This window comes from Salminus brasiliensis, chromosome 5 (assembly GCF_030463535.1).
Source record: "Salminus brasiliensis chromosome 5, fSalBra1.hap2, whole genome shotgun sequence".
NCBI lineage: Eukaryota > Metazoa > Chordata > Actinopteri > Characiformes > Bryconidae > Salminus > Salminus brasiliensis.
This window is the reverse complement of record NC_132882.1, coordinates 44,297,999-44,321,416: the sequence shown is the minus strand read 5'-3', so window position 1 is coordinate 44,321,416 and position 23,418 is coordinate 44,297,999. Positions and strand designations below refer to the sequence as shown.

At 46.2% G+C, this 23,418-nt stretch overlaps 2 protein-coding genes across 6 annotated transcripts; both read left to right on the top strand.

The window, feature by feature from the left end:
• Positions 1–1,462: 1,462 nt before the first annotated feature.
• On the top strand, positions 1,463–18,486 carry pex5 (peroxisomal biogenesis factor 5). Of its 5 annotated transcripts, none has more exons than XM_072680560.1 (17): positions 1,470–1,743; positions 2,800–2,957; positions 4,218–4,256; positions 5,312–5,429; positions 6,855–6,998; positions 8,078–8,168; positions 8,970–9,060; positions 10,828–10,950; positions 12,184–12,297; positions 13,675–13,758; positions 14,308–14,427; positions 14,564–14,707; positions 15,590–15,660; positions 15,846–16,067; positions 16,500–16,665; positions 17,093–17,250; positions 17,357–18,486. In XM_072680560.1, the coding sequence occupies exons 2-17, from the start codon at positions 2,844–2,846 to the stop codon at positions 17,595–17,597; spliced, it is 2,040 nt and encodes a 679-aa protein (XP_072536661.1). In that variant the 5' UTR covers positions 1,470–1,743; positions 2,800–2,843; the 3' UTR covers positions 17,598–18,486. The 5 variants fall into 5 exon arrangements, with proteins under 5 accessions (XP_072536659.1, XP_072536661.1, XP_072536657.1 ...); XM_072680555.1 differs by lacking the exon at positions 12,184–12,297 and having other exon boundaries at positions 1,482–1,505; positions 1,609–1,743; XM_072680558.1 differs by lacking the exon at positions 12,184–12,297 and having other exon boundaries at positions 1,463–1,505.
• A 1,200-nt stretch (positions 18,487–19,686) lies between these two features.
• On the top strand, positions 19,687–23,311 carry cdca3 (cell division cycle associated 3). Its single transcript, XM_072679061.1, has 7 exons — positions 19,687–19,754; positions 20,124–20,299; positions 20,750–20,855; positions 20,945–21,540; positions 21,716–22,055; positions 22,790–22,869; positions 23,040–23,311. Exons 2-7 carry the CDS (start codon positions 20,162–20,164, stop codon positions 23,127–23,129), a joined length of 1,350 nt encoding a protein of 449 aa, XP_072535162.1. The 5' UTR covers positions 19,687–19,754; positions 20,124–20,161; the 3' UTR covers positions 23,130–23,311.
• The last annotated feature ends 107 nt before the right edge of the window (positions 23,312–23,418 follow it).

Genomic DNA, 23,418 nt, shown 5'->3' with positions numbered 1-23,418 from the left:
GTGGGTTTTATTGTCATTTGAACTACATACAGAGTACACAGTGAAACGAAACAACGTTCCTCCAGGACCATGGTGCAGCATAGACAGTGCATACAAAACACAAGTGGTAAATGGCTAGAGAGAGAGAGAGAGAGAGAGAGAGAGAGAGAGAGAGAGAGAGAGAGAGAGAGAATGGATATGAAAAACAAACCTGCATTAATATCTTAACATTATTACTATGGTTACTATTGGGACATTTATCTGTACTTACTATTGATACGATAACATGGGTTACTGACTGATTGTTATTGACCAATGGTCTGAAGTAAGATTCAAAATATAATAATAATAATAATAATAATAATAATAAATAAATAAATGAATCTGTTCCAAACGTTCATAATAAAAACACTCGGATGACGTCAGCATGTGGTCTGTGGTGAATGAGGCTCTGCGATTTAAAGGTGGCTTGTGAGAAAAAAACAAAAAAACAAATGGACCTGATTGATCCCTGAGCCCAGATTCAGCCGATCAGCCAGGACACTGTTTGGTATCTGAGCTGCACGTCTTCAGTCTGAATCGGGGGATGCTAGGCTAATGCGGCTAACAAAGACTTGATTTGGACTGTCACCAACGTCTGATCTGAATAGATACCCAAGACCCAATGTCCAAAAGCATCTCTCAGAACACACACAGAGAGAGAGAGAGAGAGAGAGAGAGAGAGAGAGAGAGAGAGAGAGAGAGAGAGAGTGTGTGCATGTAACAGAAAAGACATCAGGTCAGAAGTTGAGTTGTGTTGAGGAGTCTGATGGCTTGGGGGAAGAAGCTGTTGCAGAGTCTGGTCGTGTTGGACCGGATGCTGCGGTACCTCTATTTTACCTTAATCAACATTGTATATAAATCTCAAAAAGACACGTGTGGGTTCATTGTTGGCTTCGAACAGTAAATAAAACACGTATATGTGCGTGCTGCAGTCATGCAGACACCGGGTTCCATTCACCACCACTGTGATGAAATCTTCATCGGTCGATTTCTCCACAACGAACCAATAATTTCACACCAAACTCGCTGTCGATAACTGATCAATCATAAGGATTCATTCGAGTCCAAACTTTCATTTAGGATGATTCCCCTTTAAAAGCACCTCGCTGTAACGCTTTGGCTGCGGCGAGAGTGGACTTTGAGTCCGTCCTTGAGCACATATGACGTCTGTACTTAAAAAAAAAAAAAAAAACACCCTCCCTAAATAACAAAAACCCTCAAATTAAACAACTTAACAGCTTAAAAAGTGTTTATTTCACTATATTACACATTCTTTAAACCGCACGCTCGAGCAGACTGTGTTTTTCACCGTCGCTTCTTCGCCGTCGTGCCTCTGCTGTCATTTTAGGAATTTCACGTAAGCTACGCACCAACCGCCTGGCGTGTGTGGAGAAGCTGGCGCCCCACGCGCCGTAACTCGCGTTCGTGAATACCACTTTCGTGTCGTTTGATTCATGCAGAGCCCTCACTTACTAGCGCCTCAGGTGAATAAACAAAGATTTGCCCGGCGAGTTGACCGGTACAGGACGTGCCCAGTGGCTCGTCTAGCGGCCAGTCGCTTCTTAATCGCCTCTCTTTTGTAAGTAGCCCACAGGTGACCCTCGGTGCGTCATATTTGCGGGGCAGGTTGCTAAGCTAACCGAGCGGCTGCTGTAGTTAGCCGTAGCTACGAACGGCGTTACTGACTGGAGCGGCCACATCGGCTGGTGCTGTGGGCGAGCGGTGAGTTTATGAACTCATATAGCCGAGGAACTGCTTTAGAAACTTATTTAGGCTCAAATAATACGAGTTAGGGTCGTCTGGATGTTTTTTTGAACGTTTGCACACTTAATAGGCAGCTAAAACAGGCGCAGCTGCCCTTAATATGTGCCCTCGGTGCTGACTCGCACCCTTCTTGGAAGTGCCCTCCTGTGGATCGCTGGATGTGCATATTGAGCTGGATGAGATGGCTGTTAGGTTATAAAAATGCTTGGTTTTTGTGTGAGGTATCGTGTCGGTGTGTTTTTGGGCTAGGTTTGTTGACAGGGTTGAATTTGGGATCATTTGTGGGAGGTGAATTTGGCTCGTTTTTGGAATTGGTCCGTTCCACCTTAAATGGTGCAGCAGTTCCATTCTGGCGCCTGAGGCGCCAGAATGGAACTGCTGCACCATTTAAGGTGGAACGGACCAATTCCAAAAACGAGCCAAATTCACCACCGTAACGAGTGAGCTGCAATCCAGGCAGTGTAGACATGGCTTAGTGTCTAAAAAAAAAAGATGGAATCAATTGCCAAATACCCTGCCTGTCCAAATATTTGCGGACACCCCTTCTAACAAATGCATTCAGCTGCTATACTATCGGTTCCAATACATCCAATACGTTTTTTGGCATGAGTAGGGTAGGGTGCAACCAGATCCTCACAGCAATGCACCTCCAAAATCTAGTAAAAAAAAAAATAATAAAAAAGCAAAGCTTTCCATCCAGGACAGTAGCGACAGTTCCTCCAAACCAAACTGGATGGATTCAGAAGAAGCCCTGAATGAACAGGTGTCCCAATACTTTTGTCCATGCAGTGTACTTTTCAGCATGAGGTTCTTGGAGACTTCTCGGTCTAATCGTTTTAGTCGTAATCAGCTTATGCACCATATGTTGATGCCGGTGGACAGATTCAGATTAGGCTGGAGGGTCAGATAGAGATAACGAAGAGGAAGACGGTCATGATGATGATGATGAGGATGATGATGATGATGATGAAGATGCAGTGTATTTAACGCTCGTCACCTTCGCTCTTTTTCCAGAATCTCCCGGGTGCTTGTCGGAGCCATCCTGACCCTGCGTTGTCATGGCGATGCGGGAGCTGGTGGAGGCGGAATGTGGGGGAGCCAATCCCCTCATGAAGCTCACGGGTCACATGACCCAAGAGGGTGGAGCTTGGAGACATAGGTCCACGCCCACAGTAAGTTTTAGTGCCTTCCATTGTTTGTTTACCATTTGCAGGAGGTTTGGGCTGGCATGTATAACTGCAGTAGGATACACTATATAATAACTGTGTAACTGTATGTATAGGCACCTAATCACATTATTATAACCCCTGTCTCTCATCAGTCAGAGAGTTTCTACAGTAGAAGCTCCAGATCTCATCAGAACAGATAAAGCAGGTGAACATAAATCCAGTAGTGAAGAAAGAAAGTAGTGAGATCTTGTCGGTGAGCTAGTCTGAAGAACAGAGCTCGGTTCCTCCAGGTTTCTCTTGGACGCCCCCAAGTCCAGCCAGCACAGCGTGGAGGATGTGTTCAGCTCCATCATCATCAGCAGCAGCAGCAGCTCACCTGATTTACCATCATTAAGCCCTGATTTACCGAAAACCAGGTGGTGGAGGTTGATGTGAGGAGAACTCTAAATAATACTAGACTCCATGAGGAGAACCTTGGCAGTGGACCGATCAGTGCTGTCCAGGCTGATACCGATCGCCGAAGGCGGGGTTGGATGCCACATTCATGTTTTTTCAAAGCAAGCTAGGTAATGCATCCTAATGCAGGGCTTCTACTTTTTAAAAATCAACCACATTTACCTGTTTCGAGCCCCGGCTGAGATACTCACTGTACTGGGCTGAGTGATGGGCTCTCAGCGTGGTTAGTGGTGTTTACTCTGCTCCCCCTAGGAGTTACTTTTCCACATTGTACAAATATGTGAGACAAAACACTGAGTGCAGAATTAGCGATTAGTGGAGGGTTAGGGCTGGTTACCATGAAGGCAGAGCAGAAACTGTGATGTGTTCACAGCCTATTTCGGTTCATTCGCGCTTTCACTGTGCTGCCCACCGTGAATACATAGATATGTTTGAAACTGCACTAGTTAGAATAGTAAGAATAGTAGATTACTTAAAGCCTGTTCAGCCCTACAACATTACCACACTTAACAAACAACTTAACACTTGTATTTAATTATTTTTATTTTATTTTAAAGTATTTTTTTTAAACTCTAACTACTGTTTTAGATAGTGAATGTGTTTTTGTTTTTGTTTTTTTACTTTTCCGAATATTAAAACAGGGCTTGTATTTAGAAGACATTCCGAATGTTTAGTGAATAGTCATTTTTCCACCAGTGTGTGCTGTTCAGAAGCGAGAGTAGCAGTAATATTAGTCCCGGTTCTGGTCCTTATTTGAAATCTGATGTCTGAAATGCTTCAACTGTCTTTCTCTGTGTTTCCCCTCAGATTCCCCCCACACCGATTGAGATCGCCACGGAGGAAGAGGTATCTTTTGTTTCAGTTTGCTTCAGTCTGTTCACTTTGAATCTGGGGTTAGACTGGGATTTTAGCACGTCCCACTGAAATACACTGAAGAAGAGATGCGTTCAGTTGACTGATTGACTGATTCGGATGCGGGACATCATGTGTATATCGGCGCTGTCCAGCAAAAACCCTTGAAAAACTGTACTTTTGTTTTTTTCCATTGTTTTTAACTCTTTGACACATTATGAATCTGACAGTTGTCAGTTGTTTATAATGAATGGACCAATAGAAATTCTCCAAAATCCAAAAGTGGCAAGTTTGAAGATACAAGGTTTTTGCTTTTGACAGTGACCGTATACATAACTGAAATACATTAGCACAAGTTTGCCAGTAAAAGTCCTTGTTCTCTTATGTCTCAAGTTTTTTTATGATAAATATATATATATGATTATTTTCAATTTAATACCATTGTTATTATTAGATTGTTACATTATACGAATATTTAATATACCTTTTAATTAAAGCGCTTGATTGTACAGAATTGGGTTGAGCTCCTGGGCTCCCTCTACAGTTTGGAAAGCGTAATTTACTTTCACTCCACTGCTGTAAATGCATACTAAATAAATCGCACCTTAAGCGCCTCCTCATGGACAGACCGCGATAGACGTGCATTTCTGGACAAGCTGAGAGCTTCAGAAGCTTGATCTGAAGGTAGAGAAGCATGTGGACTGAGGCGGTTGAGTAATACTACAGGATTTTACACTAAATGACTCCTGCGGCTCCTCCAAACTTCCGTAGAGCGTTAGCACAGCGTAAGGCACAGCGTGAGTAAACTCACACCCCCTATAGGCTGAGAGTCCAGCTCTGCTGATTCTGCCACTCCGCCTCAATTAATGACGCCCTATTATAAAGCAGTGGGCGGCGGCCTTCCGAGTATGCAGCAGAAAAGCCTCACACATTTGTTATCAAGCCCATAATGTGCTAAACAAGTCAGAAACGGTGTCTTGGGAAACGTGAAATGCTATGATTGACAGCTGGGCTTTTCCCCAACTCACTGACCGCACCTTTATTTGCAGCTGGTGAGCGAGTTTCTCCAGGCTCCCCCTCGGCCTCCTCACAGCTTCGACATGGGCCAGCTTCTGGAGGAGATGCAGCAAATCGACCAGCAAAGCTACAGACAGGCCCCACAGAGAGGTAGCACGCACGCACACGCACGTCGGACACGGGGGTCCCCGGGGGTCCCTGATTTATAGCCACAGATGTAAAGAAAATGCTGTCTCTGTTCCAGAAGGTCAGGAAAGTTTGTGTCACTGTTGGGAGTTTAGATGCTGCCAGTGTGTGAGTCATCAGACGGCGAGCACTCGGAGGAGGGGAAGGAAAATATTTATGTAATGAGCTGACCCAGGATCAGATTCTTCCCCTGTTTATGGGGATGGTAGAGGCAGAAAGACTGCTGGAACCTCTGTGAAGCTCATATACATATTTACTCCAGACTGTCTCTGTAGCACAGTTCATCATATCTGTATATGTACACACAAACCGATCAGCCAAAACATTAATACCACTCAGCTCCACTGACCATATCCATACAGGAGCACTGTGTAGATCTACAGGTCCAGACTATCTCTATCTGTTTCTCTGCAGACTCCGTTATCTATCAGCCTCCTCCTCTCACCCTGTTAGTTCTTCAGTGGTCAGGAACCCACAGGACTGACCACCACAGAGCAGACTGTAGTATTTTCGGGTGGTGGGTCATCATTCTCAGCACTGCAGTGACCCTGACTGACATGGTGGTGGTGGTGGCGAGTGTGTTAGTAGTGTGTGTTTGCGCTGGTGGTACGAGTAGTGGATCACAGTGTTTAAACGCTGTGTCTGTCTGTCCACTCACTGTCCACTCTCTATTAGAAGATCTGTATCTGCTTCTGCCCAGTTTGTTTTGGTCATCCTCTAGTCCGTCGCCAGTGCTCACAGGACGCTGTCAGCTGGATATTTCTGATTGGTGGACTATTCTCAGTCCAGCAGCACTGCTGTGTCTGATCCACTCGTACCAGCACACTCGCCACCACCACCACCATCATGTCAGTCAGTGCCACCACAGTGCTGAGAATGACCCACCACCCAAAAAAAAAAACTACAGTCTGCTCTGTGGTGGTCAGTCCTGTGGGCTCCTGACCACTGAAGAACAAACGGGGTGAAAGGAGGAGGCTGATACTTAATGTACTTTATTACTAACTTTTTAATAAATACATAAACATCAGTATGAATAATTTACTAAAATCTAATTATAATAATTTAATAAATGATGACTATGATTAATATAGTATAATTACTTAATATTTAATCATTTATGCTGCTGTAGGACCACAATTCCCCACCCGGAATCAGCGACGATGGGAGTCAGCATGTACCAGTGGGCGGGACAAACGTTATTACCCATTAATAATCACGATTCATCGCCACCTCCCACCTCCTCACCTATCAGACATCCCTAATATGGTGGGGAAAGGCTCAGCTAGCCCAGACGTCCTTCCTGATACTGTGTAAAATTGCTGATTCGATGGTTGATTGATTGATTATTTTATGAGATACAAGGAACAAGTCATTACCTTCTGGTTTCAGCTCCAGACGTAGCTGCCCTGGCGCTGTCCGGCGACTGGGCTGCAGAGTTCCTGTCCGGAGCCGACTCTGCCACTTCTCCTGGTCAGGCAGGTCTCGACACAGCGGACGCTGACTGGACCCGGGAGTTCATCAACGAAGTGACCGGTTAGTCTCTACATGACTGAGGGCATCAGTCTATTTATAGCAACACAGCGTGTTTGATGACAGAGCCTGTTTACACCTGCCATTAACATGTAAGGTTAATTCTGTCCACAATTATTAAATATTAATATCAATATGTTTATTTTTTTTAAATCAAATTTTTTCGCCCAATTCCTCCTTAATTTGGACCGCCAGTTACCCAACCCACATGTACCCACCCAAGGAACAACACCAGGCAAACGACACACCTGGAGGGAAGCACTGCATACCCCCGCTGCATCTGCATCAACCCACCCGGTTGTGCTCTCTCTGATTCCAGCTGCTGATTGCTCGGTTCACACTTTTCCATAAAGTTCTTTCCCAGTGTTCCTTTCCTACAAAACATCCTTTTGGTTTTACGTCCTATAAACGACAATTTCTCATCAAAGTGGTCCGGCTCGGGGAGATGGAGGCTCCAGCAGGAGGATTCTAATATTCCCTCAATGGCTTCATCACAGCATGTGAGGGACTGTTTAATTAACCACAAGAGAACTTTCAGGCATCTACTGGTAAATTCGAGCCACAAGTACGAGCGCACGCAAACTCGTGCACACACAGATACTGACACTGACCGAGAGCGTGAGCGAGCGAGAGAGACAGAGAGAAACCAGTAATTCATAACAGTAACATTCATTCTTGTTGGCTTTTTCGGCAGACGGATTTCCGCTGGCCTAACCGTATCCAGACACGGAATAAAATATTAAATATGCTCGAGATTTGTCTCCGAGCGCAGTGATCTGTAATCCGACCACAGTGCGTCCTGGGTGTGTTTACACTAGGCTTTCCGTGTGGTCGTAACGTCCAAACAGGGTCCGATCACGACATATTCCCGTTAATCCGAGATGTAAACAGCTTCTGAAGTTTGCTTCCTTGGTAATCTCCGACACACTGGCTTGTGTGGTTTTGTGACTTGGCCGACTGATGAAAAAAAAAAAAAAGGCCGTAGGGAGAAGATTTATAAATTAGATCGGAACATCTTATTCCCCCTCTCTCTCGCTCTCTCTCTCTCTCTCTTTTTGTTTTTCCATCTGTCTCGTTCTCAGACCCTGGGCGATGGGCTGAGGAGTATCTGGAGCAGTCGGAGGAGAAGCTGTGGTTGGGCGACCTGGGAGAGAAGGAGCAAGAGAAGGAATGGTGAGAGAGAAAGAAGTGGCAGCTGAAAGCGAAAGTTGGAGAAACATTTAAGGGTTAACGGATGAGGCGAGGTCAGGTCAGGTCAGGTTGGTGAAACTGCTCCGCCGATACGGAGCCCTTCAGCCGCTTCCCACTTCAACCAAAGGAGGCAATGTTAACCTTGAGGCCTGAGAGGAATCTAAACAGAGCATTTTTGCGGTTGAAGAGAGAAGCAGGTCCTGCAGGGACGGAGTGCAGTTGTCCAATCCAGCGTTTTCACCCACCCAATAGAGTCATATCTAATACTCCTGCAAGTTCATTTGCAAACTTTATCAGGGTAAACATAGACGATTCTAAGCAATATCTAAAAATCTAAAATTTAAATATTAATATTTCCCCCAATTTCTCTTTAATTTGGGCTGCCAATTACCCAATCCGTACGCCCCCCCCCTCCACCCTCCATTACACGCAATGCCTCCGACACTAGTGATGGCGTTCCAAGGGGTGCGCAGTCATGCAACTTGATGAATAGTACTTTAAATATCATAAATATGTAGCCTTTCTTGAGGGTAAAAAAGGTCAGATATTATTGTTTAAACACCGTAAACCCTTTAAACTTCTTATATTTGATGCCACACTTCATTACTGTCATCATCTATATCAGTTTCATAGGCCCTAAAATAGAACCCTGTGGGATTCTATTACCATGAAGTAATCTGGTAATCTTAAAGGCTGTACAGTAGTCATTCACTTTAAGGGCTTTAAGGGGTTAAATCACATGTTTAGTTTGACTTTAAACCTAAATAAGTTATAATTTCTCAGGACAAAGGAATACGAAGCAGGGGAGGAGCTGAAACAAACAGCCAATGAACTTCTAGCAAAGGTTGATGACCCCAAGCTACAGAACACAGAGGTGAGCATGTCTGGTTTTTTGTGTCATATCTTCTGGGTCTCACCTGTACCCTGTAACACTTTTTTTTATATTTTCAGGGCTTAATATGGATAAATCTTCTGAATAAATTATTATTGCTAATGTTTTTTTTATATCAGGTGCCCTAAGAAGTGCCCTAAGAAGTGCACACAGTCCATGCATAGAAGGTTTGCAGCATTTGAGTTACATCCTGGTGGCAGAATATCAGCTTAGGCCCAGTTTCCCAAAGATATCATGGTGTTAACTGGTAGAGAGAGTGTTAATGCTGATGCTTACTCTGCCATTTATGAATTATCTTAATGCTCGGACGCTTTTGGGACTCTAAAGGCCTGAATGAACTGTCTCACTCTCTTCAGATCCACAAGTTTAGCCTTGTACTTCACGAACGACCAAATTTACAAATTAAGGTCTGTGTTTTAATTGCAGGAGTTCCGGCCCTGTTCACACCTGCCATTAACGCAAGTATTGGGTAATTGGATTATAAGTGGACAGGTGTTAAGTACAGGTGTGAATGGCGTCTAATCAGTCTTGTAGAGACACTGTGATCTGATCTTTCAAAGCACCTGGTCAGGATGGGGATCTGAAATGCTTTTAACAGCTCGCACATTTACGCCAACCGCGGGGCATTTTTGCAAGACCTTCCCCCCTCCAGCCACACCGTCAGAACACATGTGGTGACATTCAGGACCAGGTGAAATACCAGGTGTAATGTCAAATAACCACGACTGACCATGACTGACCCCAGATACAGTCAACAGCCAGGACATGTTGGGTATCTGAAGTGTGCTTCTTTTGTTTACAACGGGAGATGCTAGGCTAATGTTGCTAACAGACACTCTCTTCTCCGTAAACACACACCCAAAACTCATCCACTCTCAACTCGTCTCCCAAAAAGAGGATCCAGATCTTAATTCTTTTTGCAAATCAATGTGGTTTAGATTATGGTATAACTTAATGACTAAATGGACAAAAGTATTGGGACACCTGCTCGTTCACAGTTTCTTTCGAAATTTCAAAAGTATTGCTTTTTTCAGAGTTGCTGTCTTTACTGTCCAAGGAAGAAGGAAGGCTTTCTACTAGATTTTGGAGGAGCATTGCTGTGAGGATTTGATTGCATTTGCATTAGTGAGGTCAGGATGTTGGATGATCACCACGCCACCTCCTCTCCAACTCCTCAAGTACTGGATAGACACAGTTCTTTCACTGCTCCACAGCTCAATTCTGGGGGGGGGGGGGAGCGCTTTACATCCCTTTAGCCCAAAGACTCCTTTAAAGGGGTGTCCACAAACATTTGGACAGGTTTGAACAGGTTAGTGGAGCCTTATGTAGCTTGAAATTTTGAAGCAAATAGCATTGTTAGCAATGTAGCCTAGCATCTTGATCTGAACTAAGGAAGCACACGATGGTATATAGCTCATAGCCTTTAGCTCAAAGTACCAGACTGAATACATGGAGGAACGTGACGATCCCTGGTGAACCTTCCAGCTTCAGCCTTCAAAGTGTTGCTGTACATCTGTGAAATTGTGATGCCGCCGCCTCTCATTTGAGCGTTTCTTCCAATACGTCAGTCTTCCTCTCATTCTTTCTCATCCATTCCAGCGTTTACTCTCTGTCGTTGGAAGTGGAGCCCAGCTCACACTGCTCTATTGTGTGTTAATTAGTGTGGCCTAGCGTACACCATCTCTATGCCCCTCCCGTTAGCTGTAGATGTGTAATTGCTGTTGTTGTGTTGTTGTTGTTGTTGTATAGTTCCTGCGGTTCATTAGGCAGATTGGCGAGGGCAGTGTGACTGTGGAGGACAGAGCAGGGAAGCAGCTCACTGATAAAGCACAGGCCAAGGAGGCACACAACTGGGCCTCCAGCTTCTCCCAGGTACGACCCCTACGTCCTCCTCCCAGCGAGGAAGCATTGGAAAGGGGATAGAGAGGGATGTCCCGATCCGGTTATTCTGCGCCCAATCCCAAACCTAAACCCTGGGGACCTGACTCTGAGTTTTCCTTTCTAATGAAGTGAATCTGGCTCCTCAGGGGCCCTCAGTGTAAATGTACAGAGCACTTCCCACAGTCCAATTAATGTCTGCTGGACCAATCGCAAGGCTAAACCCGAGCAACCCGGCAAGCTAAAGCTAAACCTGGGGGAATGGGGGATTGGCTGCCCCGCCATCCCTTCATCATGTGCCCATTGCCTTTCCGCTTCACTGCGGAAGTTAATAGCTGGGTGCTGGGACAGGTGGGACGTCCTGACACAGCCACAGTGCCGCAGCGAAGGGACGGCAGGGACGGCGGGGCAAGTCTTCTTCATTTTATTTCAAAAAATCCTAAAAATTCTGGGGTTCTAATTCTAATGCACCATCCCGAGCCATGATGCTTTGCCATCAGCAGCCGGAGTCTGAGAGAGCACAATTGGCCGTGCTCTCTCTCCAGGTGGGTAGATTGTTGGCTCTGTTGGCTGATGGGGTGGAGCTGGGGACCTGGCGCTGAGGGTGTCGGGTGCCTGGCGATGCCGCATCAGTGGCCTCCTAGTGTCGGGGGTATTGCTAGAGATAGGGGGCGCTATTAATACCACACTTTATAAGTGGTAAAATAGCCGCAACGCAGGTTTGGCATTGGATTGGGTGCAATATAGCCAATACAGATTCACTGGAGTGTCTAAATACATCATCTTTTGGGTTGGATCAGGACATCCCTCAAGGCGAATGCAGCCCTGCTGGCAGCCATCTGGGCCCGCGCTGTTTGTCCAATGGAAAGCGAACAGATGCCCTTGCCAATGTGCCCCCCCGAAGTGCTGTTGTTGTGTAACGAAGGAGAAATCCATTTGGTTTGTAGCTTATGCAGTTAATGACCAACAAATGCTCTGGATTTCTCCCTCTGAGCTGTATCTGTCGCTGTGAATCTATGCTAAGTCAATGCTGATGTCATCACTCTACCACTTCCTTCTTCCTGTTATCTGAAACCACTATAACGCTTCTCGACCCGTGTACCTACATCCACACCCAAATCTCCAAAAACTCCTCGATGAACCCGATACCAAACCCCCCCCCCATACCCGTAAAAAAATACCCGTTCCCTCCCGCCCTTGCCCCCTTTCATAACGGCGGCTGTCCAGTTCCTGGAGCAAACGGGGGGAGGGCCTGTGCAAGTGGAGTCTCAAGAGTGCAAAGAGAAGAATGACCAAGCTAAAGCTAAACAGGCCGAGAAATGGGCCTCTCTCGTCAGGCAGGTAGGAGCCCTGGTGCTTGGCGACACGGATACAGTGGTCCTGCTGTTGTTCATTTCAAGTCATTCTACGAAGCGGCCGCCGTTTCCTTCCTTGTTATCCTTGCAGCACTTCTGATATGCTTTACTTCTAATAGCACATGTTTTTCCACCTCAGGCACAAAATCCTTATTAATAATATCCTTTCCATTCAGGCTTGGGAGCCGTATTCACAGTAAAACGTGACGGGGTGGTAAATTTCACCCCGTAGTTCCTGATCTACCTTAAAATGCCATTTTCTTTGCATTTGAAGTGGAAAACTTCAACCACCAGGTTAAATCTTCTTATGTTTTATATGAAACTGTTCAGAACCTTCTCAGCTCTCTCTTTAAAATGAGACCCCATGTGACCTCAAAAAAGATCAAATATGTCCTGGGGGCTCCGAGAGCGCCAATGAGACACTATGGCCCAGGGTCACGAGTTGGAAATCCCGAGCCATAGAGAGCACGGTTGCCCGTTCTCTGTCTCCTGGTGGGTAGATGCCGCTTGATCTCCCCTCATAACTCTTATAGCGGTGTTGGCCGGCCCAGGCGTCTGGTAGCTGGTGCTGCAGAGCTGGGCGCCAGGCACTTTCCTCAGAACGCGTTGGCCGCATGGGCGGTGGTCCTTACGTTAGTATTTAAGAAGTAGTATTTTCTCACATATCTCAAGAAGTCAAGAATTAATAGTCAGGCCCTGGAAACGCTTGATGTATCTAATCCAGCGTTGCGGACGCAAATAGCACCTGTTTCGTAGAATGACTTATGTATATTTATTGATTGATTGATTTTTGCTTTGTTACAGTCTGGTATCCCCTCCTCCACATGTTGCACTTTAATTTCAGTCTATTTTGAACTTCTTTCTACCGTAGTAGCTTGAAAGTGTCCTGTGCTTCCTTGAGTATCAGTGTCGTGATGCAAGGCTTTCTCCTCTAGTAACCTGCTTGCGTTTCTGTGAGAGCAGATCCACGCCGAAACGACTGCAGCCCATTCGATCCGCCCCCCCACTCCCGAAAGCGCAATAACGAGCCGTTTGGTTTCGCGTTAAAGGGCAGGCGCCTGAGTAGAAGCGTAGTCTGCTTGCTGCGTGTAAGTAGAGAGCGAGGGAAAGGGGGAGGAACCAGGGTAAGACGCTTCCTTCTTCGGTCAGCCCCCCAGCCCCTCTTTCTCTTTTCCTGTATGTTCGTTGTCCTCCTGTCCTCCACTCACATTCATCACTTACGTTGTCCTCTGGTCTATTTGTGTGTGTGTGTGTGTGTGTGTGTGTGTGTGTGTGTGTGTGTGTGTGTGTGTGTGTGCAAACGTGGCGCTGTGGCAAGGTTGGTTGGTAACGAGGCTGTTAATTGGCTCTGTCCTGTCCGCAGGTCTCCGAGGAATCCGCAGAATCCTGGGTGGACGAGTTCACCACGTCAGGGCCAGAGTTCCAGCAGGCCAAAGCTGCTGTGGAGGTAGAACCGCACCGTCCCGACACCGTCGCTTTTCCCACCTCAGGAACGAAATCCCTCTCATTATCCTGGGGGAGGTGCATTCATGACAAAACGTGTGTGACGGGGTGGTAAATGTCATCCTAAACTGGCCGCAGTTCTTAATGGGGTCAAGTTCCTGACCTAGCAGGCCGGGCAATCAGTTTGAAATATCTGTCTTGGAAATAGTATAGTATAGTGTTTCCTGCGTGGTTTGTGTGACGGGGTGGTGGGGTTGAGCTTGACGGACCCTGTCTAACTTGATAAAGTAACATATAAACAAAGTAAAAGAACATCAGAACCCTGCAAGTTTTGTCCTGGGCTGCTCCAAAGAGCTAATGATGTCACTTTCTGTTTGTGATGTCAGTTTTAAACAGCACTACATAGTTTCTAGATGAAACAAGTGGGTGTGACGGGGTGGTAAACGATTACCGTGACTCCACAAATATGTTAAAGTAACCATCTTCTGATGAATGAATGAATCATGATGCATCTGTACTTAATTACAGTGTGTGTGTGTGTGTGTGTGTTCAGAGTGATGTAGATTTCTGGGAGAAGCTGCAGCAGGAGTGGGAGGAGATGGCTAAGAGAGATGCTGAAGCTCATCCCTGGCTTTCTGACTTTGACCAGATGCTTAGCACCTCCTACGACAAGGTAGGGCTTTGCTCATCTGCTTATTTCTGAGGACGCCGAGGGACCCCGTGTGCTTCCTAAGCCCTGTGAGCTGAGCCCGCTGCCAGTAGATTACTTGGTTCATTAACATGTCATATGCATATCCGATTGTTCTCAGGGGTATCAGTTTGAGGAGGAGAATCCGTACCTGTCCCACGAGGACCCGCTGGCAGAGGGGGTGAGGAGGATGGAGGCCGGGGACATCCCCGGAGCTGTGCGACTGTTCGAGAGCGCCGTGCAGAGGGAACCGGACAACCAGCTGGTTAGACCCCTCGATGCGTTTTTTCCTTCACCACACTCCACAGGCCTTACTGCTCCTGATGTTCTACAGAAGGTCGACTTCGGTGCTTTTAATGGAAACGGCTGAGAAATATGTAAAGTTAGGAAGACGTGTATATATTCTCTTTGGAACTTCTGGCCAATGTTTATATGGCTTGGCCTTGTCCAGGTATAGTCCTGATACTGACCAGGTGTAAATGGGGTCTCCCAAAACTGTGGTCTTTGGCTTGCTCATTTGGGGTCAGAATTTCTATTTGATTTGGTTCCTTTTCTCTCATTTCTGGATTTCTGTAAAGCTGGCATTAGCATTACATTGCTCGGCAAGGCCGGTGGTGGTGGTGACGTCGCCAGCCTTTCCAGCATGACGTTAGTCAAAAGCCATATTGATGAGGTCTGTAAATTTGGGGTCTACATCTTGAGGCTCTGAGGGCAAGAGTCTTTCACCAGGCAGCGTCCCAGGACATGCTACAGGACAGAGAATAGAGGTCATTTTAAGCCATTTTAGAACCTTTTTTACTGTAAAGAGTCGAGATTTTGGTCACAAACTCCCCACTGTTGAAATGCCATCGATGATTCTATGAAGTCCTGCAAAGCTAGGTTCATTTCCAGAGCTGTTTTTGTCCAAAAGCACCTCAATATCAATTAGTAAAAATCTCAAATAGTAACTGATATAGCAAAACGTTTATTAATTAAAATAAACAACAAAATCAAAGCTATTTTTGTCAAAGACTGGAAATATGACTAAATGAAAAAGGCTCTAAATAGGTTTATAATGAGGTAATTTATCTAAATATTGACCAACTAGGTTATCTTGCCTGCCTCGACTGTGAGCTGACCTGTGTTTCATTTGCTGTTATGTCCACAGGCCTGGCAGTATCTGGGAACTTGCCAAGCAGAGAACGAGCAAGAGTTTGCGGCGATCAGCGCCCTCCGCAGGTCAGTGGAAGCTCTGCAGACTTGTATTAAAACAGCCAGATATTTTAAAGCGTGTTTTTTTTTGTTTGTTTGTTTTTTTACATGTATTTCCACCATATCTATCTGTAAACGCTTCACGCAGCCCTTATTTAAGCCTGTCTTCCCACATTAACAGCCGTCTCGCCCTCTCGTCGTGTCGCACTCAGGTGTATCGAGCTGAAGAAGGACAACCTGACAGCACTGATGGCCCTGGCTGTCAGCTTCACCAACGAATCCCTGCACCGGCAAGCCTGTGAGACGCTCCGCGACTGGCTTAGGCACAACCCCAAATACCGGCACATCCTTGAGCAGAGAGAGAGGGAGAAGGAGAGGGAGGAAGTCCGAGAGCGGGAAAAGGAGAGAGAGAGATTCGGATCCCTGCTGCCAGAGTAAGTTCAGCTCCATGTTCAGCTCCTCCTCCTCTGCTGCTGCCACCTCTCATCGCTGGCTTCCTGTAGCTGCTGTAGCCCACATCAGAGTCAAACCCTTGATGCTGGCCTACAAAGCCAAGACTGGACCAGCCAGCCCCTCCGTACTTGATACTGGTAATGATCAAAAGCCGATCTGCACCGAGAGCCCTTCCAGCTTCGAGTACGGTTCGGCTCGACCCGCCATCCTTTAAGATCCACGGAAGACGAGCGTCCAGACTTTTTTCTGTGCTGCACCAAAGTGCTGGAACGAACTTCCCCTGGGTGTTTGTACGTCGCTCTGGAGAAGAGCGTCTTCTAAAGGCCTTGAAAGGTCTTGCTGGTAGGAGCTCAGAGCGGTACGAATAAAAGGAGGGCATGAATGACCGCTATCCTTCTGTCTGTGTTTCTCAGGGCGCTGTTCAATGAGGTACAGTCATTGTTTCTGACGGCGGCCGCTTCAGACCCCACGCGGGTCGACCCTCAGCTGCAGTGCGGTCTCGGGGTGCTCTTCAACTTGAGTGGAGAGTATGACAAGGCTGTGGACTGTTTCACTGCTGCCCTGTCGGTTACTCCACAGGTACGCACTCTCTCACTCACACACTATGTGCAAATGTTTTGGTCAATTAAAGTGTTTATCAGCTCAGTAATAAACACTAATAATAACACTCCTACAGAAAGTGGTGGAGGTTCTCCATCATCTCCAAAGTTCTCCTCTCTCATGGAGTCTAGTGTTATTTAGAGTTCTCCTCAGATCAACACCTGGTTTGGTGGTAAATCAGGGCTTAATGATGGTAAATCAGGTGAGCTGCTGCTGCTGCTGCTGCTGCTGATGGAGTTGAACACATCCTCCACGCTGTGCTGGCTGGACTGGGGGGTGTCCAGGAGAAACCTGGAGGAACCGAGCTCTGTTCTCAGTTATAGCATAACTGAAGTACATGTGCTGCTTTACGGTTTCAGGTGGACTTCAGGTAGCTGGGTGTTAAATTTTACTCGTTTCTCCATAGGATTACTTGCTGTGGAATAAGCTGGGCGCTACTCTAGCGAACGGAAGCCGGTCCGAGGAGGCCGTGGCGGCCTACAGGCAGGCGCTGGAGCTTCAGCCCGGGTTTGTTCGCAGCCGCTACAACCTGGGGATCAGCTGCGTTAACCTGGGAGCTCACAGGTGAGTGAAATCAGCCGTGCTGCAGAGAAATCGACAAGCAGGGAAATTGATCTCTGGGAGTCTTCGGATTTTAAAAGCTGCCTCAATGTCTCTGCTTGTGTCACAGGGAGGCGGTGGAGCACTTCCTGGAAGCGCTTTCTTTGCAGCGGCAGGCTGCCGGAGACGCGGAAGGCGGGGCGGGCCGGGGGCCGGGCGCCGCAGCAACCGTGATGTCCGACAACATCTGGTCGACCCTGCGCATGGCGCTGAGCATGATGGGTGAGAGCTCACTGTACGCCGCCGCGGACCGGCGCGACCTGGACACGCTGCTGGCTCACTTCTGCCAGAGGGAGGGAGAGACGGAATGAAGGCTGGGGAGAGGCGAGGAGGAAGAGGAAGAGGAGGAGGAGGAGCAGAGGGAGGTGCTGTGCGAGTGCGGAGAGAGGTGTCTCGGAAAGACTTTGGAATGAATCTAGAGGACGAGCTGAGTGCGAAACGCTCATTTAACACATGCACTACGTTGGTGTGGATGGACAGACAGACAGACGGAGGGGTGGGAACTGGCTGTTCTTGAGAAATGGGCTGTATATCAGAAAGCCCAGCGGTACACCAGGCAAAGGAAACCCACCAGACCTGCCAGAGCTCCATTTCCCCACCCTCATCATGGAAACGCCACATCTCGGGCTACATCCTGCTGGACACCGACAACAATGACGACGACGACGACGAGGTCAATCGGTTTTCGCACTGTGATCTCAGACAAGATACATTTGCCTTCGGTTCAAATCATGCGGTTTATTTTCGGGAGGAACTGAGTCTCTTGTCTAGAAGAAACTTTGTTTGTGTGTCTTTCTTCTTCATCTTTGTTCTGCAGGCCAGACTGGTGAGATTGCCTCTGGTTGTGGTCAGCTCGAGGACGGAGAGATGCTGGAAGGGGTGAATAAACAAGAGGAACGAACAAGAGAAGAGATGAGATAGGGGAAATGTACGCCAGCGCTCTCTCTCTCTCTCTCTCTCTCTCTCTCTCTCTCTCTCTCTCTCTCCTTCGTCCGTTCTGTCACTGCGACACCGGCTCACGCTGTAAATTCATCAGCTTAATTGTAAATGCTGCCAGCCATCTTGTGTACTGTACTTAATTGTATTATTAATATTGTTATTATTATTGTTATTATTATCATCATGCCCGTTTTGAATATAGCCAACAGACTATAATGATCATGTATGTAACCCCAGCAATAAAACTTTGAATTAATGAGAGTGGGTGTTCACATTAATGCTAATGTTTAGAGTCCGTCCGTTAATGTAACAATTGGGGGCTTTGAGTTTTTTAAAGAAAATAATATAAAGTTTTTTTTTAATCTTATTAAACAGTTTACAATTAAATATTAGCATAATAATTAAAAATAGTTAAACAAAAAACACTTTTCAAAATGATCAAAGTAATAATGCAAGTGTTAGAAACTGAAGATTGCAGTAATATATTGGAAACTGCTTAAAAGAGTAGACAAATAAATATATAATAGAAAGTAACTGCTTAAAATACTCTTAACACAATTAAATGTTATTAATGATTAAACTGCTTATAAATGTGTTTGTTTTGCTATTTGTAATTGATTAAATTATAAAAAGATTTGTGTTGGAAATTTATATTTGAAGCTTTGTAAAGAAACATTAAAACTTAATTCAGAGCTTATACTGATAACATTTTTCATATCATTTGTAAGAGTATTTTTTTTATTTAATTATTAAACATCTTTAATAAACTGCTTTAAATAATTGTACGTTCTTATTCTTAATTAAATACTCTTAAATAAGTATGCTTAAATAATTACGCTTAAAATGACCTAAAATGTTTTTTTAATGAATTAAAGTAAATAATTAAAATAAAGAAACTACTACACATGACAGCCAACTAATAAAAAAAAATATTATTGGAAATGAAAAGTATTTCGAGGATAATTAATTAACTGCTTAAAATAATACATGAATTAAAACTATTAAAATAAATAAAATAAAATACAAAATACGTTTCAAAAATAAGAGTAAAAAGATACTAAATAATAAATACTAAATAAATAAATATTCTAAATGTTACAAATAATAACAAAACACCTATAATAAACTATTATTAAAACGAATAAAAAAATAAAGTTGAAATAAAGATAAAAGTCCCGGTGGAGAGTTTACCGTTATGACGACGCGTCGCTGTTTTATTTCAAATCGTTTTTAAACTCCCGGGAACGGGCGGCCTCAGCCAATCAGAGATGAGGACGCGGGCCCGCGCCCAGCCGCTGATTGGACGGTTTGAAAATTGCTGCGAGCGCCGCAAGGTTGGGTTTAAATGCTAGTGCAGTGCGCGAGAGCAGAGACTCACAGAGGCAGCGCTGCTGGTGCTGAGGGCGGCTTTACCTCAGCGACCGAACCCTGCGTTTATTCCCCACAGCAGCCGAATTACGAGGAAAAACGCAGGCTTAAGAACGGAATAGCCAAGAAGTGAGTGTCTGGGCTGCTTAGGAGGACTTCAGGTGGGCAGACTTTTGCTTGTTTGGCTTGTTTTTGTTCGCGGACTAGCTCTAAGCACTAGCTGACTCACTCGGCGAGGCAGCAAACAAAGAGTTCACACCTCAGCTCCTCGACCGGCTGCCTAACTAACTCCCTTTATCCCTTTCATACATTTATCTGGTATTTTTGGTGGTTATTCTTCAATTCTGCAATTCCACCTTAAATGCTCGTCTCCGCCGTACAGCGCAACACACAGCCGCACGGGCAAGCCTGTGCTACACGCTCCGCTTTTAAGGTGGAACGGAGAGTTAGCTTGCTAGCTTCTGAGCTAACCCCAAATAACTTTTTTTTTTTTTAAATATATATATATATTTATATTTATATATTTGCAGAGGGGTCACTTCGTACCTGTTCCGAGAAGAGCCTGAACATGGGAACCAGTGAGAGTAAGCTGGCTGTGGTATCCACACCAAAGCCCGAACCGGGCCGAGTAGTTCAGAACCGGCGCCTGGCTCAGCTCGTCGACCCACGGTCACCTTCCTGCGGGATCGACCGCACACCTATACAGGTAAAGCTTGGGGCTGGGATGCTTCCACTTCCACCATCCTAATTTTCACCTGCCTGTAGAGAAGTACTGCCAATAGAATAGGACTGTCTGCAGGAGCTGATCAGCAACGTGACCCAAGCCAGGTGTGGCCTAGAGGGGTACAAAGCCCCCCAGCATTGAGCTGTAGAGCTGTGATCTCTGGAATGATGGCTGGTGGTGCTCCATCTAGCTAATACTTTGGGATGAGGTGGGATGGTCATCACCATCATCATCATCCAACAACATACTGACCTCACTAATGCTCTTGTTGCTGAATGCAATCAAATCCTTACAGCAATGCTGCTCCAAAATTTAGTAGAAGGCCTTAATCCCTGGACAGTAGGACAGCAGGATAAGCACAGCATCCCTCAAAAAGGCGAAGTCTTCAGGAATTGATGGCTGGAAGTCATCAGGTGTGTGTGTGTGTTGTAGGTGGGCGGAGCAGCCTCTTGTGTCCATGAGGTTTCGGAGTCAGTTGGGCCAGTGTTTGTTGATCCTCGGTCGCCCACACCTGGTGTCGTTCGCACCCCGATGAAGGGTAAGGCCGCTGGGTTTCACAGTTTCTCTCAGAATCCAGATGTATAGGATTGGCCATCACTTACTCTCCCTTTCCGTTCTACTCCACAGTGACTGTCAGCTCCTTGGCTCGCAAGCTCAGCACCTTCTTCCTGAATGACGTCGGGACAGCAGACTCTGGCCCGGCTCCTCTCCCTCACGTCTCCTTCACTAAACACCCCAGCCTGCCCAGCGTGGCACAGCAGCAGGACGAGCTGAGCTCCGCGGAACCGCTCCTCCCTCCCCAGGACTCCCTCAGCGACCACAAAGGCATGCCGTCCAGCCCCGTGGCCTGCAGCCCCTCTGTGGGCTACGGCTCGTTCTGCAACAGTCCGTTTGTGTTGGTGGGCGAGGCTCAGGTGGAGGTGGATGCTGATGCGGAGGTCACTCTGGAGGAGGCGGAGGAAGCTCTGCTTCTGGGAGAGTCCCCTCTGCAGAGGGAGCTCAGCCTGAGCCTGCTGGCCTGCAGGGATGGCGTATACTCCCCGGAGTTCTACTCATCGGCAGAGGGACGTCCTGCTACTCCTCTTCCTCCCGCAGACGAGAACGAGCGTGGTGATCACTCCTACGCTCTTCCTTTGGTTACCTGTGAGCCGGTCCAACCCGCTTCAATTGCCCAGGAAGCTGCCTTGCCCTCAGCAGAAGTTGTTCAGCCTCTTGAACAAGAGGTATACCTGCCGTTTCTCCCCTTATCCTGACAACATAATATTGTACTTGTATAATGTGAAATGTTGGCTGTTCCAGTCCAATCTATGGGGTTTGGCTTAGGCTCCAAAATGACTAAGCCCACACGGCTTGTCCTATAGGTTTTTAAACTTGGTGTGTTTCTCCTCCTGTCCACAGGGTATCAAAGAAGAAGCTCCAGCTGTTTCTGAGTCTGAGCCAGTGCAAGCAGAGAAGCCCGAGGTGGCCACTCCTGAACCAGCCCGAGTCTCCAGCAAGCTCAGCTCCTCTCTGAATGTCCAGAGAGAAACCGGTATACTCATCCCCAGGTTTGACACCCGTAGCCCGAGCCAGGCAGTGTTCAAACCCCAGTGGCTGGGTGTAGGGTTTGGGGCCACGGGCGTCAGGGCTAGAGGTGTTCAGGGTCGTGGGAAAGGAACCTCCTCCCCGCTGTCCAGCCGTAAACCGGTCACAGACGAGAACGAGAACAAGGTTGTCCTCAGCAAACAGAAGCAGAGAGGTGAGGTTTTTTTTTTCCCCTGGTGGGTGAAGGACCCATGAAGGGAAAATGAAGCATCAATCAATAATAAAATATAAATATAAGAACCTCAAAATGAAACCTGTACCAGTGTAAAACTCTCAAACCAAAGTTTCCAGACTGATGTTGCACTTTGTTCAAATTGGGCTTCCCTGTGAGCTTCGTGTGTTCCTGGTGCTGCATGTGGGGTTGCATGATTTGTTCATTTTGTCACATGACCTTCAAAAACAAAAACCTTGAGAGCGACTGCTTCTTTGCAGGGTTTCTGCACATCACAACCTACCAAGCTTTTATTTATTTAATTAATTAAATATAAATATGTGCAAAAAAGTCTGATAATGAGCTTATACCTCAAATGAGCCCAGAATCTGCTCTGGGTGCAGATTTGTGTATAAATAGTGTAAAAAACGCCCTCTGTGGTTTATTACTGGTTCTTTATTGGTTGGGTCCTTGGCCATTGGAGGATATACTGTCGGGCTCCTCTCTAAGGCCTATGTGACTCCTACATAAGGCTTTTATGACAACTGACATAACACCGCATGAGCTTCTATAAAGGCAGATTCCAGTTCTTATTCAAATGTCCGTTTTTATATTGTTTCAGTCCAGAAAGCGTTTTTCAGAATTGACAAACACTATATAGATTATTACTATATTTATTATTATTATTTTGTGTGGCCGTTATAGATTTGATTACTAAAGGATGTTCTGTATTGCAGGCAAGGTTCTTCTTGCTGAAGGCAGGTCTCCTCTGCAGATCCTGAAGGAGACCAATTCACCCCGAGACCGCCCAGCACAGGTTTGTCTTCTGCTTATTTGCCTTGTCTATGCACTGTCCAGTCTCTCGAATTGCTAGTCTTTAGTGTAGTCTTTCAATTGCACTAATCCTTAGTAAGACTAAAGACCCCACGTCAGTGCTGCAGACTCATTCAGGAAAGATGTGACCTGATCCTCCTTGTCTTTGCTCAGATGAAGCTGAAGGTTTCCACTCCAGAGAAGCAGAGGTTTGGTCAGATGGACAGAAGAGTGCTTGCTCTGTCCCTCAACAAGGAGAACTAGTGAAGGACCAAAAACTGGAACAATGGACTGGAATCACGCTCCTCTACCAAACACTATGTGTATATAAACCCAGATCTCCGTCTGTCTCAGGAATCCTGAAAATCAACCAAAACTTTATTTTTGTGTGCGTCTGCACGTGTATGCGCTTTTTTGTGTGTGTTTTTACCTTCTTTCCTGCCATTTCTGCGTCTTCCTTTTCTTCCAAATGTAAATAAAATCAGTTATTTTATTTTCTGTGTTTCTCAGCATTTTTGAAGGCTGTTTTTAGGAGCGACCCAAGAGTTTGAGT

Excerpts from the sequence above, each read along its gene's own strand:
- cdca3 (XM_072679061.1), top strand. The coding sequence starts at position 20,162 with ATGGGAACCAGTGAGAGTAAGCTGGCTGTGGTATCCACACCAAAGCCC. Across the intron at positions 20,300-20,749 it reads TCGACCGCACACCTATACAG|GTGGGCGGAGCAGCCTCTTG; the intron begins GTAAAGCTTGGG and ends TGTGTGTTGTAG. Across the intron at positions 22,870-23,039 it reads CCCGAGACCGCCCAGCACAG|ATGAAGCTGAAGGTTTCCAC; the intron begins GTTTGTCTTCTG and ends GTCTTTGCTCAG.
- pex5 (XM_072680560.1), top strand. The coding sequence starts at position 2,844 with ATGGCGATGCGGGAGCTGGTGGAGGCGGAATGTGGGGGAGCCAATCCC. Across the intron at positions 8,169-8,969 it reads AAGGAGCAAGAGAAGGAATG|GACAAAGGAATACGAAGCAG; the intron begins GTGAGAGAGAAA and ends ATAATTTCTCAG. Across the intron at positions 9,061-10,827 it reads CCAAGCTACAGAACACAGAG|TTCCTGCGGTTCATTAGGCA; the intron begins GTGAGCATGTCT and ends GTTGTTGTATAG.